Here is a 16640-nt window from a genome sequence, read left to right as displayed (position 1 = left end):
CTACCTTCTGTTTCTGCTTTGGGGTCTCCCCTCAGGGCCTAACAGATGCTGATACTAGTGTTAGAGTGTAGGACTAGAGACCTCATGGTGTGGTGGAGAGGTGAGTCAGTGGCTCAGCAAAGCCTGGAACTCCTCCCAACCAGTGTTCTTTCCTCTCTCAGTCCCATACAGTAGTGATTTGACAGGCATGGGGAGGGAGCACTTTACGAAGTTTTTAGGTTTGGTACCAGATACTAGGACAAGGGAGAGAGCATGCATAGGCCCCCTACCCCTGACTCCCTTATTCTCAGGTGAAGCGTTGGAGCATTGGGAGACAACCTGGATAAGGAGGATTAGGGCTGGAATGTGGAGGATCTAGACTGCCAGGCTAGATTCATCTCTTTTCATAGGGCATTGGGCATTTGAGTTTCTTATGTAAGTATCTACTGGTCTCAGCCATTATACTGGGCACTTTACAAATATTATCACTAATCCTGGGAGGTTGGTATAATTCCCATTTTGCAGTTGAGGAACCTGAGGCCCAGTGAGGATAAGAGACATGTCCAGGGCTATATCTCATAAGTGGTAGGACTGGAATTAGAACTCAGTCCTGTCTGACTGCAGAGCCTGTGCTGTTTCTGCTATTTCATGTGCATTCTTTTGTTATTAGGAAACAGTCAAGAAACAGGTTCCTGGAGAGAAGGCTTTCTTAAAAACAAGTAGAGGACCAGGCCCGTGAACACTGTTCCCCAGCACCTCCACAGTGCCAGCACAGAGGAGAATACTCAAAAATGTTTGTTGAATGAGTGAAGGGGATAGAAGTTGGGTAATAATAGAAATAGGTATAATCCCCTATTCATTTATAGTATGTTACAGATGTACAGAGAACTTTCACATCAATTAGACTATTTGATTTTTATATCAGATTTGAAAGGTAATCAGGAAAAAGATTATTTCTGTTTTCAGAATAGGTTGATAAGACTCAGAAATTATGAGACTTGTTTCAGGTCACATGACTAAGAGCAGCAGAGCCAAGCCTCCTGGGCCTGCAGTCTAGACCCCTTAAACTCTCCACCCATCCCAGGGGCCCTCAGTGTTCAGCTTGATGGGAACTAGGATTTCTCTTGGGAGTGGGAATGGTCAAGAACTAAAGAGCATTCCTTGGGAAATTAGTCCTGTCTGGCCAGTAATGATCATTTGGGCAGTGATAATGAGCTGGGGCCTGGAGAGTTTAATGAGATTAACAGATGTTCTGTCATCCCTAGCCGCCTGGTAACCAGGAGCCTCTGGACCAAGGAGGCCCTAGGTACTGATCAGTATAATTGCTTGGCTTCTCCCCATCACTGATAGCTATTTCCCTTTAAAGTCACCCAGATGGCTCCAGGGTTATCTAAGGGCAGAGGTCTGGCCACAGGCTGGTATGACCACTCATCCCCATGCTTGGGAATAAGGCTGGAGATGTCCAGCAGAACTGGCCCAGACAGAGGCTCTAGATAGCACTGGCTGGGGGGGATGAGGACCAAGAGCGGCAGAGATCCAGTGCTGAGGAGGATTTACAGAGTTGGAGAAGTGGGTGTTCTGATGGTTGAGTGCCTCAGAGGTCAGGCTGAAGACTAGGTCCTGATAGGCAGCATTGGGAGGGCATGAGGTTTGGTAAGGCAGAGTCATAGGCTTAGAATAGTTGAGACAGTGGCATGTAGAGTGTCAAACAAGAAACCTGGATTCAAGTCCCCTAGCTACTCCCTTCACCAACTGGGGGACCTTAAGTAAGTCACATATCTTTGCTGATGATCCTCAGCTTTTTCATCTATAAAACGGGATTAACAATGTCAGGCTCAAGAAAATAAACTGGGGCTTTCTTTACTAAAATCCTGTGCAAATATGAGGCATTGTAGTAGAAAAGGGAAAGGGGCGAGGAGGACCAAGGAGAGGGTGTGGCTGGCTCAGGGTGACACACTCTTACCATGGGAATCAGTACCCAAGGCATCTCTATGCATAGGTTTTTGGAGTCAAACAGACCTGGGTTCCAGTTCTGGTTTTGCTCTGTTAACCAGTTACTTGGTCTCTCTGAGCTTTCTTTCCCTATCTAAATTACCTCCTCATAGGGCTGTTGTGAGAATTAAATAGGGTGAGGTTTGTAAAGTCTCTTGACACATAGTTGGCAGTCAGTAATTAGAAGCTATTCTTATTGTGATGCCCCTCTGGGAGTCTCATTTACTCAAAGTTCAGGGGTTCAGGTACCTTTTAGGGCTTTTCTGCCTTGACAAAGCCCTGTCACTTTACCACATGTTCGGGCTTGGCTCTTCCAAAACATAGCTTCCATCTGAAATGTTTCATCTGGGGAACACGATTTGTTTTTTGCCAAATTTCTTCTTTTCTTATTAGCCTGGAGGAGCCAGCCCATCCCTTTGAGCTGTAAATTACATTTCAAAGCCTGTGTTCCTGGTGGGTTTTAATTAGCTTAAGGTCCCAGCTTTTATGCAGCAGTTGTTTTAGCAGGTAAAAGTGAAGATATTTATTTGGGAGCCAGTTCCCAGTTATCTCAAACACAGCGTATCTAGACTGCCTCCTCCAAGCTTCTCACTGTCCTTGGGGCTTGTCTCTTAGCAGCCAGAAGGAAAAATGAAATATAAGAACCCTAGACGTAGAATCAGAGGACCTATGGGGTTCTTGGCCCTGCTGCTCACTGGCTACGGCATCCTGGCCATGTCCATTCCCCTCTGTTCCTCAGAGTAAGGGCATATAAACTCCATGCTCACTAAGGTCCCTGCTAATCTGACATTGCAGAAGTGTCTGGGAACAAGTTGGGTTCTTGAATTCCCCCCCGCCCCGCCACCCCCACCCACCTCCACAAGAACAATCCCTCTACCCACCTCCCCTTAGCTCATTGCTAAGCATGGGGCCTCTGGGGACTACAAACACCTTGCTGTCCATTACACAGCTAATCTGTGAGGCAGAGCTTGGCCCAGGGGGGAAATAGCTTATCAAGTCAATCAGCTTCTGCTGAATAGGATGTCAGTACTTTCTAGGGCTCCCGCTCTAACCTAGTGGGAAGCCCAGAAGAGCCAAGATAGAATTGTGTGGAGAGGATTGAGTTGGGGATGGTTGGTGTGCAGACCAGGGTGTTTGGGTCAGAGGCTAGAAAAAGGTGCCTGGAACCCTAGCCTCTAGTAGTCCCCCCAACTCCTCCATACCCCTACTTAAGGGCCACAGCTAGCCCTTCTCACAACCTTCTGGGATATTATCCTCACTGCTTCCTCCCTAATGTTTATTGGGCATTTACTGTGCAACTTTGTCAAGCTTGCCTCTAACATTTGCAGGGTAGAACAAGAGTATAGATGGAGACCCACGTACCATGTGTCTCAATATTCAAAGGTTATAACTTATAAGTGAGGCTAACAAATTGGTATTTTCATAACCTGAAAGACCGTATCTGGATTTGGGATTCTGTACCTGAACCTAGCAGTTCTAGGAGAGCTAGTCTGAGCACGCTTTCTTTTCATTTTGCACCCCCAACTCCATTCCTCAGTTTGAGGAGCTTCATGGACATGTTAGTGGATACTTAAGCTTTTCTGAACCCCCAGAGATACCTACCCCTTGAGATTATGCACAACAGCAGCACAGCCTGCCCTCTGAAGAGTGTGCAGGCCTTGAAAGCAGATTGGGGGCTATTTGGTTGGGGAATACAGCAGTTAGGGTCCCGGAGCATGCTTCAGGCAGACATTTCTCCTTGGCAGTGCAGGGCAGCCACGTACATATATTTCCTAAGTGTCTTCTCTACAGATCAGAAAACTGACCCCCGTGTGACATGGCTTCTGACTGCCTTTCCTTGGCATTGTACAGAATGTGCTCCAGTCTGACCTTGACCCTCATCTAGAATGGGCCCAGAAATGGCAGTATTAGTAGAACAGAGATGTTCAACTAGAGTAACTTTTAGATCTTATAAAGAGCTTCACAGTTTGCAAAGGCCTTTTATATACATCATCCCAAACCCCAGGTGATGAGAGAAAAGACTGGGTAGAGGCAAACCCAAAGGACTTTGCTCACCAGCCAAGGAGTGAATGCTGATCCCACTATAGCACCAAGCACAGGTGCTCAGCAGTGCTTCCTGTTCAGTAGTGTTAGAGCTCACTAACACTACTGAACAGGAAGCGGTCTGAGGGAACCCAGCGATGGTCATGTCCCTGCCAGGGCAGTGGCAGAGCTAGCAGTCGTCAGTAGATCTCTGAACCGTCATCCCCCCTTCTCTTCTTTCTGTCTTGGTCCACACACCTGACCTGGTTGGCTCCCTCCAGCCAAAGCAGGTGGCATCTCCCTGGGCCAAAACTTCATGACTTTGAGCTGTCTCCAGGAGATAGCTCTGGAGATAGCTCAAAGGAGAGAGTTATCTGATGCCCATGGAGGAGCCCCACAAATTTCTTGTATACCCATGGATGCACAAGGAATTAACCTTTGAATGGCTTGTCATCCAGGTAGGAGAGAGATTGTCAGAGAACTGTGAGGAATGGGGAACCCACATACATCGAGCATTTCTTCCCGCATAGGGGCAGTGTGTTAAGTGTTTTCACGGGCAATCTCTTTTGTGTCCCTCACTGCTTTATAAATGTTGATGATTGGATTCAAAGGCAAACTGAGTAACAGAAGAGTCTGTCTTGCCACGCCAGCTCCAAAACTGGCACCAGCTCCTTCATCAGTAGCAGTGCCCTCTCAGCCCTCAGCCTTTACCTGCGATGACACACACTTGAGTAGTATCCTTGCTACTGCAAGCCCATAATAGGAGCAGGTTCTTCCCCAGAATCGTTCTCAGGTCCAGCGTATGGTTTCCTTGCAAACAGTACCATCTGCTGGTCAGAAAGTGCTAACTTCTAAGCTGGGAGGATTGAGGAGAAAAGGGTCTTTTTACCCTAGTGGGACAAAAGATAACAGATATCCCAGCTTATACTCAGCTCTTCTCTAATTCACTAAAAAGAAACCCCCTGTGCCCTAAAATATTAGGTAAATAGGCAGGTGTTTATGGTTAGCCTAAGCTGATGAGAGTTTTTATGCATACTGCCTGGTGGTTCTTCAGCACCTTCTGCAATAGCTCTAGGGTCAGGTTTTAAGATAGGAGTGTTCCAAAAGGGAGTTGCACCAGCCCATGCCAGTGAGCAGAAGATGGCCAGGAGGTATAAATGCCAAGGCTTACATAGGCCTTTCCTACTGAAATTGAGCTTCCTTTTCCCTTTCCCTTTGGAGCCTGTGCCCAGATTATAACCTGTCCAGGAAGGGGAGTAGGAGAGAGTTGTACAGCCCTTTGGGGTAAAAAACACTGCCTGAGTATAGAGAGCAAAGAGCAGGTATAGTATCATCTCTAGGCAAAGGGGACAGAATTTGAATAGTAAGTGTAAAATGGATAACTCTAAAAAATTAATTTATTAAAAACAATTCTCAGATAAATATGCTGACTTACTGTAGTACAGTTGACCCTTGGACAATTCAGGGGTTAATTCGAGTATAACTTACAGTCAGCCCCCTCCACATCCACAGTTCTTAAGCATCTGTGGATTCAACCAACCATGGGAACCATGCAGTATTGTATTTACTGTTGAAAAGTATTTGCATAAAAGTGGACCCATGCAGTTGAAACCTGTGTTGTTCAAGGGTCAACTGTATTTAAAGTGGATTTAGCTCTGGGAAGGAGAGTGATAAATTTGATAGAAATGGGCTTTAGGGACCAACGACCTGGGTTTGAATGCCTGTTCCTGGCAAGTTAATGAACTTGTTGGAGTCTGATTTTGGTCAAATATGAAGGATAATGATAACACTCATGGAGTCTTTTTTTTTTTTTTTACATCTTTATTAGCGTATAATTGCTTTACAGTGTTGTGTTGGTTTCTGCTGTACAAGGTAAATCAGCTATAAGTATACACATATCCCCATATCCCCTCTCTCTAGGTGGTCACAAAGCACCGGGCTGACCTCCCTGTGCTATGCAGCAGCTCCCCACTAGCCATCCATTTTACAGTTGGTGGTGTATGTATGTCAACGCCACTGTCTCACTGCGTCCCAGCCTCCCCTTCCCCGCTGTGTCCTCAAGTCCATTCTCTTATGTCTGCATCTTTATTCCTGCCTTGCCACTAGGTTTATCAGTACCATTTTTCTAGATTCCATATATATGTGTTAGCATACAGTATTTGTTTTTCTCTTTCTGATGTACTTCACTCTGTATGAGAGACTGTAGGTCCATCCCCCTCACTACAAATAACTCAATTTAGTTCCTTTTTATGGCTGAGTAATATTCCATTGTATATATGGGCCACATCTAATTTATCCACTCATCTGTCAAACTCATGGAGGCTTGGAATTATTCAATATTGCACGCCACCCTTAGCTCACAGTGAGTGCTCAGTGAGGTTTAGCTCACTTTTTTCGAAATGGCTGGTTCAAATAAAGACAGTCATGGTCCATGTCTGGATCAGACTGAGCAATTTTCTTAATATGAAGTTGTTTTAGAGCAAACATTACTAGCATTTACCATGTGACCTCTTTACCATGGTTCTACATTGAAGGAACAGAAGAAAAGCTGTGGAAGAGCTTCAACTTTAGATCCTGCAAGGGGTAGCATTTGAGATGAACATTAAAGAAAGAGTGGATTTGAAAGAATTGGAGTCAATATGAAACTTACGTAATGTTATAAACCAATGTGTAACCTCAGTTAAAAGAGAAGAATTGAGTCAAGCAGACCAGCGTTCAAATCCCTGTCCTGTTATTCACTAGCATTGTGACCTCTGACTTTGCATTTCCTCCCTTATAAAATGTCCTAATTCTGCTTATCATGTCAGTACCAAATGACAGGACATATATAAAGCCACCTATATGAGGTCAGAAGCCAGTGAAATGAACAAAAATGAGGAAGCTGTATGCTGTAGGGGCGTGTGTGTAGGAAGGCACAAAGCAATCCAGTTTAGTCAGGTTGTGGGCCATGGGTAGTAGCCCTTGAGCCCAACCCGGGTTCCCAGCCTCACAGTGGCTTTCTTTCTTCAGGTGGCCACCATGTCCTTGAAGATCCAGACAAGCAACGTAACCAACAAGAATGACCCCAAATCCATCAACTCTCGGGTTTTCATTGGAAACCTCAACACAGCAGTGGTGAAGAAGTCTGATGTGGAGACCATCTTCTCCAAGTATGGCCGTGTGGCCGGCTGTTCCGTGCACAAGGGCTATGCCTTTGTCCAGTATGCCAATGAGCGCCATGCCCGGGCAGCTGTGCTGGGAGAGAATGGGCGGGTGCTGGCTGGGCAGACCCTGGGTAAGCATCTCTCCATGGCCCTGCCCCTGGATTTCTCCTGGGCAGGTGCTGACCTGCATTCTTTAGCTTCCCTCTTATCCTCTTTTCTGTCTTCTCCAACCGTTACCCACCATAAGATCAGTGCCTGTATGGGAAAATTTTAGAAGTTTCAGGAAAACACTTCTGTCCCTGCTTTCACAGTGTAAGGGTTCCAGTTAAAATGCAGATTCCCCAGAGAAAGGGAACAGAGTGGACTAGCACAGCCTCTTACATTGGGCTGCATTTGGCTTAGGTTGGAACCCTTTCTGAGAGCCAGGAGGAGGGGCTGGGAGCATAAGGTGAAGCAGGTGCTCTTGGTCTCGGTGTTATGTACATGAGATGTGGCCGTGCTGGAGGCCTACCTTGGAGCCTGTATAGTATTTGTATATGTTCACATACTTCGGTATATTTGTGTATGTTTGAGAGGATATGTATTCCTGAATATGTGGTATGTGGATGTAACTGAACATGTGGAGAATATGTGGACACATACCTTACTTACATGTATATATGTAGAGTTATGTGTGTATCAGAATATACTTGAGTGTGTAAGCAGATATTCATGTATTCATTTACCAAATATTTATTGAGGTCCTAACATTTGCTGAACTCTGCTCTAGGCATAAAGATGTTTGGTAGAAGGTTTGTGTAAATGTGCATTGGCTCATTTGCATATGGGCAGCTAAGTATAGGATGTTGGAGCCACGTCTGAGTGTAGTTGAGAGTGTGTGATCTTATTTCCTGGATATGTGAACGTATGTGTGAGGATGTGTGTCTGACGTATGCGTTTATGTGAGTGTACTTGAGAATGCATATAATTTGATGTACGTGGCGTGTGTGATTGTGAGCATGCATGCATGTATCTGAATGTATATGAATATATAAACAACTATATGCATGTGATGTGTGGGTATGAGTCTAATTTGTGAAGACCTCTGTTGTCCATGTTAGTGAGTGAAGTTCATGTGTATCTCATGTAAACACATAAATTGCACACGTGCATGAGGGTGATATGTGTATGGGTGCTGATATCCTGTCAGCATCTGACTCTGCCTTCTCCCTCCATACAGACATCAACATGGCTGGAGAGCCAAAGCCCAACAGACCCAAGGGGCTAAAGAGAGCAGCATCTGCCATATACAGGTGGGGCGCTCTGTCTTGTTTGTCTGTCTCTGGGTGGGATTGGTTCCTCTTTCCACAGAGGGAGTGAACACTGGTGGTGACAGTATGCCAAGCCTAGAATTTGGGGAGGTGTTTGGAGATGAGGGCCTGCGAAGAGTGGGCTGAGTGGCCGTCTCTAAGCCCCGGCCCTCTCCCCTTTGTTTCCCCAGTGGCTACAGCTTTGACTATGATTACTACCGGGACTACTTCTACGACAGGTGAGCGGGGAAGGGGCGTGCCCAGGCATGAAACAGCCAAGCTGGAAGGGTCCTGAGAGATTGCTGGTGCAGCCCACTCAGTCCTCCAAGTGGGAACTGAAGCCCAGAGTTGTGGACAGGCATCTGCCCAAGCCTGCTCCGCAAGTTAGTGGCAGAGCTGGGACTAGGGTCCAGTTCTATAGGTGCCCAGGCCAGAGCTCTCCCCAGCCCACACTGTCTCCCAACTCTCTGACTGCCCCTTCCCCTCCTAATCCTGGGGTGGGACTCAATGGGACTGGACAGCCAGGGGACCTGTAAATGTAACAAGTTGGAATACAAAACAGGTACAGGGCCAGGTGCAGGGAATTTGAGCCCTCACGCTTCTGCTGTTCGGTTTCCTTACCTCTCTGAGGTGCCCAGCCAGCTGAAGGAACCTCAGAGCTCAGTCTGAACTTCTTAGCCTTATATTTATAGCCAAGAGGCCAGCAGTCCTTTGGAGGTCTGAATTAGTCCCTGGTAGGCTGTGGCCCACCCCCAAGCCTACCCAGACCCCAGCGTCCATGGCACCAGCCATTCTTCTGGAAATAATGGTGGGGGCTGGCCCAAGCTTCTCCTCCTTCCTGCTTCTCTTCCTCCCTCCCTCCCTCCCTCCCTCTCAGCCTGCCCCAGGCTGTCCCGGAAGAACAGACCTCTCTGAGCCTCAGTTTTCTCACCTGTGAGTGGTTTCAGAAGACAGTGCAATGTAGTGGAAAGTGCCCTAGCCTGGGAGTCAGAAGACCTGGGTGCTAATCTCAGCTCTGCCACTGAATAGATTACACAACTTTGGGCAAATCCCCTCCCAGTCTGAAATGGGCTTGTACCAAGTGATCCCTCAGGGCTCTTCCAGCTCTGGGATTCTGTGGTTCAGTGATTCTGACCAAGGCCAGAGCCGCCCCCTCCCCTTAGGGGCAGAAATGCAGGGTCTGGGACTGGGTCCATTCCCAGAGACTCTCCATCTCCAGCCATCACCACCCCAGGGCAGGGGCTCCCTAAACAAAGGAGTACCAAGGCATGGGGCATTGAATTGCCTAGTGATAGCAGGTAACCTGGCTGTCATCAGGAAAGTGATCCCATAGTATACCCCTGTGGCTGCTGTTCCGTGCAGAAAGATGGTAGCAGCAGCAGTGGGAGAAACCCCTACTTGGCTTACTGAGTTTCTGCCTGATCAGGAAGAGAAGCCCTCCTGGAAAGGGCTGGGTGATGGCGTCGGGGGTGCAGCATACTGTCTGGTATAGAGGGTCTGACCGAGCTGCCTAACCTTGATACTCCACTGGGCCCCCTGCCCCTCCATCTCCAAAGTCGAGTGAGAAGGATGGGGTGACTGGGGGCCCAGAATGAGGAAAGGGGCTTGGACTCCAGCCTCATGCCTCTGAGGTCATAGGCCCCTGAGTTGAGGGTCTCGGTACCCTGGCCCTTCACCTATCACACCTTCTAACGTGTGTTTTTAACCAAGTTCTCTCATGCTCTACCCTCACAGCAGCCTTGGGGGATGTGGGGGGTCACAGAGTTTGGGGTAGCCATCCTCACTAGGCAGATGGGAAAACTGAGGCTTAGGCAGGCTTAGGGATTGACTCTCACTCCGTCACCTCTCTGTTTCCAGCTGGGGATTTGTACTGCTTTAGGGAAATTTGCAAACTCTGACGAGAGCTTGGGGTACAGTTGACTGAGCAGAAGTAGGTCAGGTAATAGAGCAGGACTGGGCATCAGGGTGATCTAGGGAAGTCTCCTTTCTGGGGCTGTTGTCAGTTTGCTCCTCTGTTGAATGGGGCTATAACCATTACCACCTGTCACCTCCCCTGCTCTTACCCAGCTTGAATGGTAGGAAAGGTGGATGTAGTAAGGTCACTGAGGTCCAGAAAGCCCTTCCTCTTCACCCTCAGGACCTAACTGGGAGCAGGATGAGGTATGTAGTACAGGCTACCCAGCCCTTCACCAGCCCTACATGTGTTGGTCCAGGGTCACAGCGCCCCCTGGTGGCCACAGGCCATGCTGCAGCCTCTGGCCCGTTTGCTCTCACAGGCTCTTCGACTATCGGGGCCGCCTGTCACCAGTACCAGTGCCCAGGGCAGTCCCTGTGAAGCGACCCCGGGTCACAGTCCCCTTGGTCCGACGTGTGAAAACCACCATACCTGTCAAGCTCTTTGCCCGCTCCACAGCCATCACCACCACCGGCTCAGCCAAGATCAAGTGTGAGTGACTATATCTTCTTCCTAGGTAATTTTTATTTTTGTCATTAGCAAAATAATAGAATCACATTTTTTTACATTGGAAAATAGATAAAGGAACAAATCTCCCACAGTTCTGCAGCTCTAACACAACCAAGTGAGTATTTTCGTGCATTTCTAAGAGGAAAAGACCGACATTTGTGGAGGAGGGTCTTGGGTTAGGCACAGAGTCCAGTGCTGTGAAGTGGAGCCCAGGGAGGAAATGGTGTCATCTTTCCTTTAGTAAGCACAAGGACAGGTCCACACAGGCTCGCTACTCCACATTCATTCTGGTGTGCACACGTGGTCAGGCACCCAGGAAATCTGATTGTAAAACACTCACATTTACACACCTTGAAAGATACCACTCTCTAACATAAGCAAAGACACATGCTTGCTCAGGTGCACACAGAGGTACACACCACACACCTCCATTCTTATCCATCCCCAGTCCCTTTCAGAGTTGGAGGGGTTGGGGATGGTGGGGGAGATCCAGGTTCAGAAGGGCCTCCAGAAAGTCTCAGGGGGAAGCCACAGGCAGCTCTGGCCTTTTCCCTGGCCAGAAAAAGACCGAGGACAAGGATAGTTTCTGTCACTGGCCTGTCTTCCTAGTTGACAGAATGGGGCTAGGGTCTTGTGTTAGTGTCAAGCTCCCAGCCCTTAGGTGACATCCCTGTACTCCCTCCACTCTCAGTAAAGAGCAGTGAGCTGCATGCCATCAAGACAGAGCTGACCCAGATCAAGTCCAACATCGATGCCTTGCTGGGTCGCTTGGAGCAGATTGCCGCGGAGCAGAAGTCCAATCCAGGTCAGCTTCCAAGGGTCCCTGCCCAGATCAGTGGCCAGGGGCACAGGGCAGAGTGTGGGGAGGACAGTGCATGGGGCAGAGAGGGACTGTGGCCTCCAATCCCACCTGGACCCACTGTGCTGAGGCCTAGCTTCTGCTAAGGTGCTACCCCCAGCAGCTGCCCCAGGTTGATTTTTATTCCCCTCATCCCCCGCTTCCGCCTGAAGATGGCAAAAAGAAGGGCGAGAGCGGCAGTGGCAGTGGCAGCGCCATCGGCAGTGGCAGTGGCAATAGTGGTGGCAGCAGCCGGCCACCGGCCCCCCAAGAGGACACAGCTTCTGAGGTGGGCGTGCCCCAGAGAGAAGCACAGGCTCGAGACGACGGTGATGAGGAGGGGCTGCTAACACACAGCGAGGAAGAGCTGGTGAGGGCATGCGGGGGTGGGCAGGGGGAATTGGGACTGGGACTGGACTTTGCACCCTTGGTTGCAGGAGGGCTGCAGGGAGAAGGGGAACCTCTGAGCTGGTTGGCTGCCCTATGAGCTCCCTCCTTCCTTCCCAGGGATTCTAGTCCTGTGAGGAAGAGGGGGGAACGAACAGGGAGTACTTAGCTATTTCAGCTGCTGGTCAGAAATCCCACTGAGGACTGGGGCAGACCTCTCTCTAGCCTAAGGCCCATTCTAGACTCTGTCTTCTACATGAGTTGGAGAAGGGAAGAGTCACGGACTCAAGGAAACACACACGGTCTGCAGAGTTCCAGGGAGCACGAGGGGGTTGCCTGGGGAAGCCACAGGGAGTGTGGGTATCTACTCCACCTGAGGATTTTCTAAAAGCCGTTGTTGCCTCAGAATGAAAACAGGCTGTCTCAAAAGGGAGTGAGCTCTCTGTTTGTTATTGGAATTCTTCAGATTGAGGCAAGGAGCTCATATTAAGTGGGAAAGTAGACCAGATTCTGAGTCTATAAGATGTCTGTTGTGTGCCTGGTACTCAGTTACCTAACACTGAGCACCAGGCCCTGTAGTTCACACTTTTAAACTTCATTTAACCTTAACAGCAGCCCTGAACTCTGCAAAGTATTACTCTTGTCACATTTTACACCATGAAGAAAATGAGACTCAAAGGAGTCAAGTAGCTTGCCCAGGGCGTTGTAGCTAATAAGGGTTGAGCCAGGATTGGAGCCTGGCCTTCAGCGGGTCTGTGAATTTTCTCCACATGGCTGGGTTCTTGGTGTGAGGACAGATGGGCTTATGGCCATAACAGTTGAGAGGTCTTCCTCATGCCCAGCTTGTCTCTTCTTATTTAAACCTAGCCTGATACCCCATCTTACTCTTTCAGGCATAGTAGTCTCCATAGAGGCCCTAACGAAGGCTTCGACGCTCCTAAGATGGGGAGCTCACCGATCTACTAGACTTTCAGTCTACTCCAACCTAAGAAGGTCTTTCTATGCAGAATGTGCCCCCTGGCACACCTAGAACTTCCTTGACTGGTCCTTTCTCTCCTGTGGGGCCTTCAGACTACCCTGTTGGGATCCCAAGCCAGCCTTTAGTTAGACTGGTCCCATAGTTACTCCCTTTGGCTGTCCCTCCCCCTTTCTGAGTGTGGTCTCCATATGTGCTCTGGGCCCCAGGGTAGGACAGAGCTTGCAGTGAGTGATATGTGGTCCTTTGTTGTCTCCTCCCTATCAGGAGCACAGCCAGGACACAGATGCGGAGGATGGGGCCTTGCAGTAAGCAGGTACGGGGGTACTGGTGGGGAGGGGTGGAGTAGACCTGGCAGGGTAGTGCTGTGGCCAGCAATGAAGGCTCTGTCGTCCCCAGACATCCTGCCATGCCCATTTGTAGGGGCTTGGTGGGTTGCAGAGCAGGCAGCCGTGGATGGGCTAGCCAGGTCCGCCCAACAGGAGTTCCCTCAGAATACTCCGAGCCACGTTGCCTGTCTCCACTTGTAAAGAGCTCCGAGTCTAGTGGAGGAAGACAAACCATTACCACCCAGCGTGAGCAGGATGACAAGGACTGGAGAGCCAGGGGCTCAAAGAGGGGTGTGGTGGAAGAGGTGATGTGTAGCTGAGCCTGTTGAAGATTGAGGGAGAAGTGTCTGAGGGAACACCCTTATCAGAGGCACAGAACGCTGGCAGTCCTCTGTGTGTGAGAAATGGCCAGGAGCCTCCTGTGGCTGCAGTCCCAGCTCTGCACAGTGGGGAGAGGGAGCTGCTCATCATCAGAGGGTGATGATTATGCCAGACTTAGGTGCTGGGATATGATCCTGTCAGGAGGAAATGCCCTGTGCACCCCAGCCCTACAAGGTCGTGACTGTGCCAGTGTAACAGATGTAGAAACTGAGGCACTGAAGGGGGCAGGGAGATGCCACTTATCTCACAAGGTCCCCAGGTGGTAATTGGTGGAGCCTAGATTTGAACCAGGTAGTGTGGGCCTCAAAGCTCACTCTCTGGCTGGTATTTACCACCCTGCTCTACCCGACCCTAGAGGGAAACCAGGCCACAGCAGCTCTGCCCATACTCTGCCCCATTCCTTTGGGGGCCGTTTCCAGAGTAAGACAGGCTTGGGTGGAGGAACGCCTCAAACAACAGAGGTGTCTATACGCATGACACATTCATGCCATGAGATGCTCCACCATACATTTAAGTTTAGGCAATCTTCGTGGTTTGTTTTACCTGGGAGGCTAAGTTTTACCTTGTTAAGCCAGTTTGCAGGAGAGGTGCTGGGGACTCAGGTGAGGAAACTGAGGCTTAGGGAAGGGGGAGATTCATCCAAGGTTTCATGGCCAGAAAGTTATGAGGCCCGAGCCAGAGCGCAGGCATATCTCTGTTTGCAAACAGCAAACACCATTCCACTCTTTCTTCTTCCCACCCGCTGTTATCAAGAGCACGAAGGGGCTCTTCCTCTCAGCCTTAGTCTCTTTTGTGTCTCTTTCTCAGTCTGACAGGAGCAATGGCCACCAGCAGGAGAAGGGCGTACACTGTACCAGGCCTCAGGCTGGGCACCCACTCCTGGATAACCACCCCCAGCGGGTCCCAGAGGAGAGCTGGCAGCAAGCACCACCTCCCTCACGTGTCCCAGCCAATGCCACATTCTCTGCAGGTGGAGTTACAGCATCCCCTTCTCATGTACCCTCCCTCCCTGTTGGCACTGCCCAGGCCAGAGGGCAGAGCACAGAGTTTCCCTACACTCTGCCTCCCCTGCCCAGGACACTCCCAGGCTTGGGGTTTTTCTATAGGCTTGGAGCGGGGTGGGGCCCACAGGGAGGGGACCCTGACAATAAAGAGATTGGATCCCAATTTGCTCTGAGATGGGATGGTTTGTGTTTTCTCATGAAGGTACCCTGGCCCTCCTGTCCAACCAGAAAGCAGGTCTGCTACACCCGCTTCTGTTCCCTCGTTCACTCCTCCCTACCAGAGAGAGCATTGTCTAGGGTGCCTGAAACTGATCTCTCTGGACCTTAAGTTTCCATGGCTAAAATGGGGATTAAAATGACCAGTAGGGTTGTTCGGGAGGGTCAGATGTGCCAGTACCCACGAGAGCACCTTCGTGGTAGAAGTGCCAAGCGATTTTGATCCACTTGGTCAGGCAGTGGTAGGTCCAGCCCTCAGTTTCTACGTCTGGTGTTTCCCAGCTCTAAAATGGTTCTAGAACTCGCCACTTCCTCCTCTTCTGTGTCTTGATTTAGGACAGTGTTTTTTTCACAGGGATCTTGGGCAGCAAGGGGAAAGAGGCTAGAGGCTGAGGCCTTCAGTCAGAGACCCAGACCTGGAGTGAAAAGTAGCCCCTTGGAACTGGTCAAAAGACTTCAATCTGGAGAGTTGGAGAGTTGAAGAGGGTGTCTAGAAGAAGGGGCTAGGTCCACAGGGAGTGTCTCATCCCCTTGAAGAGCCCTTGGTGGCACATACCACTACAATCCCTGAACCTACAATCTGTCCTTGCACCCAGGACATCAGAGCCCAGCTCTAGCTGGGTAGGTCTTTATGTTCCCCTCCCCTTACAAGGTGGGGAACTGCTGCCCTGGACTGGAACTTGGGCAAAGTCCAAAGGGGTTTTGGTGCCTGGCAAATATCACACTGAGGGCTGGTACTGTGTTCTGTGTCCCCAGAGCGTAGTGCTGTGCGCCCATTGTACTGTAATAACACTTCTACACTCTACAAGGACTACTCAGTATGCTTTACTGAGGCACTCACTTTTCAGAGCTGGGGGGACAGGTACAACAGCATGGGCCATGGGCTTCCTTAGTATGCCAGGCATAGAGGCCATGAGAAGAGCAGGGAAGACCCTTTCCAGAGTTGGAAGCATCTGCCCTACCCAGAGGCCCTGTCTTATCACCCTGGCACCAGGAAACATCCTGGACAGAGTAAAAATGGGATTCCCCAACCTGGCGCCCCGGAAAAGCCCCCGAACTACTTCAGCTGCTAAGAAAGCTCACAGTTGGGCCCTTGAGTTGAGAGATTCAGATCCACAAAACCCTGCATATACCTGCCTGTCCTCCCTGTGTCTGGGACCAGAAAAGACATTTCCAGTTGCATTGCTCAATAGTTTTCATTTTTCTTTCCAACCTCTGAAAAACAAAAGGAGATCATGAAGAAATGTGATACCAGATTCTGCCCAAAGCATTGATATTCTCTAGATACTTTCAAGATCTTAAGTATCGATTGTGATCCTAGCAGGACTATCATAGCCAATGGGTTTCCTGGATTGTGAGCTAACGCTTTCCCCCTTTTACTGCTGCCAGTAAGGCTTGTGACCCTGGCAGGTCTTTTTCCTTGCCAGGTCTCAGTTTCCTCATCTGTATGAGGGATTGGCCTAGATGGGGACAGTAAATGGGCCTTATTTCAGTTGTATAACAAACCACTCTGAAATTCAGTGCCTTTAGTGAACACTTATTAGCTTTTGATTCTGTAGCTGGGCAATTTGGGCTGTGAACCAGCTGGGTGGTTCTTCTGCTTATCTCATCTGGGCTCTC

At 49.4% G+C, this 16640-nt stretch overlaps 1 protein-coding gene across 7 annotated transcripts in view; it reads left to right on the top strand.

The window, feature by feature from the left end:
* Positions 1–14967, top strand: part of RALY (RALY heterogeneous nuclear ribonucleoprotein) — a 79888-nt gene extending 64921 nt beyond the window's left edge. For 6 of the 7 annotated variants that reach the window (XM_082644849.1, XM_082644848.1, XM_082644846.1 and 3 more), the window contains 8 exons: positions 7003–7267; positions 8356–8428; positions 8617–8664; positions 10702–10871; positions 11581–11694; positions 11901–12097; positions 13358–13406; positions 14608–14967. In XM_082644849.1, coding sequence (XP_082500975.1) covers positions 7012–7267; positions 8356–8428; positions 8617–8664; positions 10702–10871; positions 11581–11694; positions 11901–12097; positions 13358–13402 — 903 coding nt within the window. In that variant the 5' untranslated portion in view covers positions 7003–7011 and the 3' untranslated portion in view covers positions 13403–13406; positions 14608–14967. Of the gene's footprint in view, positions 1–7002; positions 7268–8355; positions 8429–8616; positions 8665–10701; positions 10872–11580; positions 11695–11900; positions 12098–13357; positions 13407–14607 lie in introns of those variants that run through there. The other variant, XM_082644851.1, reaches the window with a different exon arrangement.
* Positions 14968–16640: the final 1673 nt, after the last annotated feature.

Source organism: Mesoplodon mirus (genome assembly GCF_964341445.2).
Source record: "Mesoplodon mirus genome assembly, chromosome: 15".
NCBI classification, from domain to species: Eukaryota; Metazoa; Chordata; class Mammalia; order Artiodactyla; family Ziphiidae; genus Mesoplodon; species Mesoplodon mirus.
The sequence above is the reverse complement of the archived record's forward strand: the minus strand, read 5'-3'. Positions and strand labels throughout refer to the sequence as shown.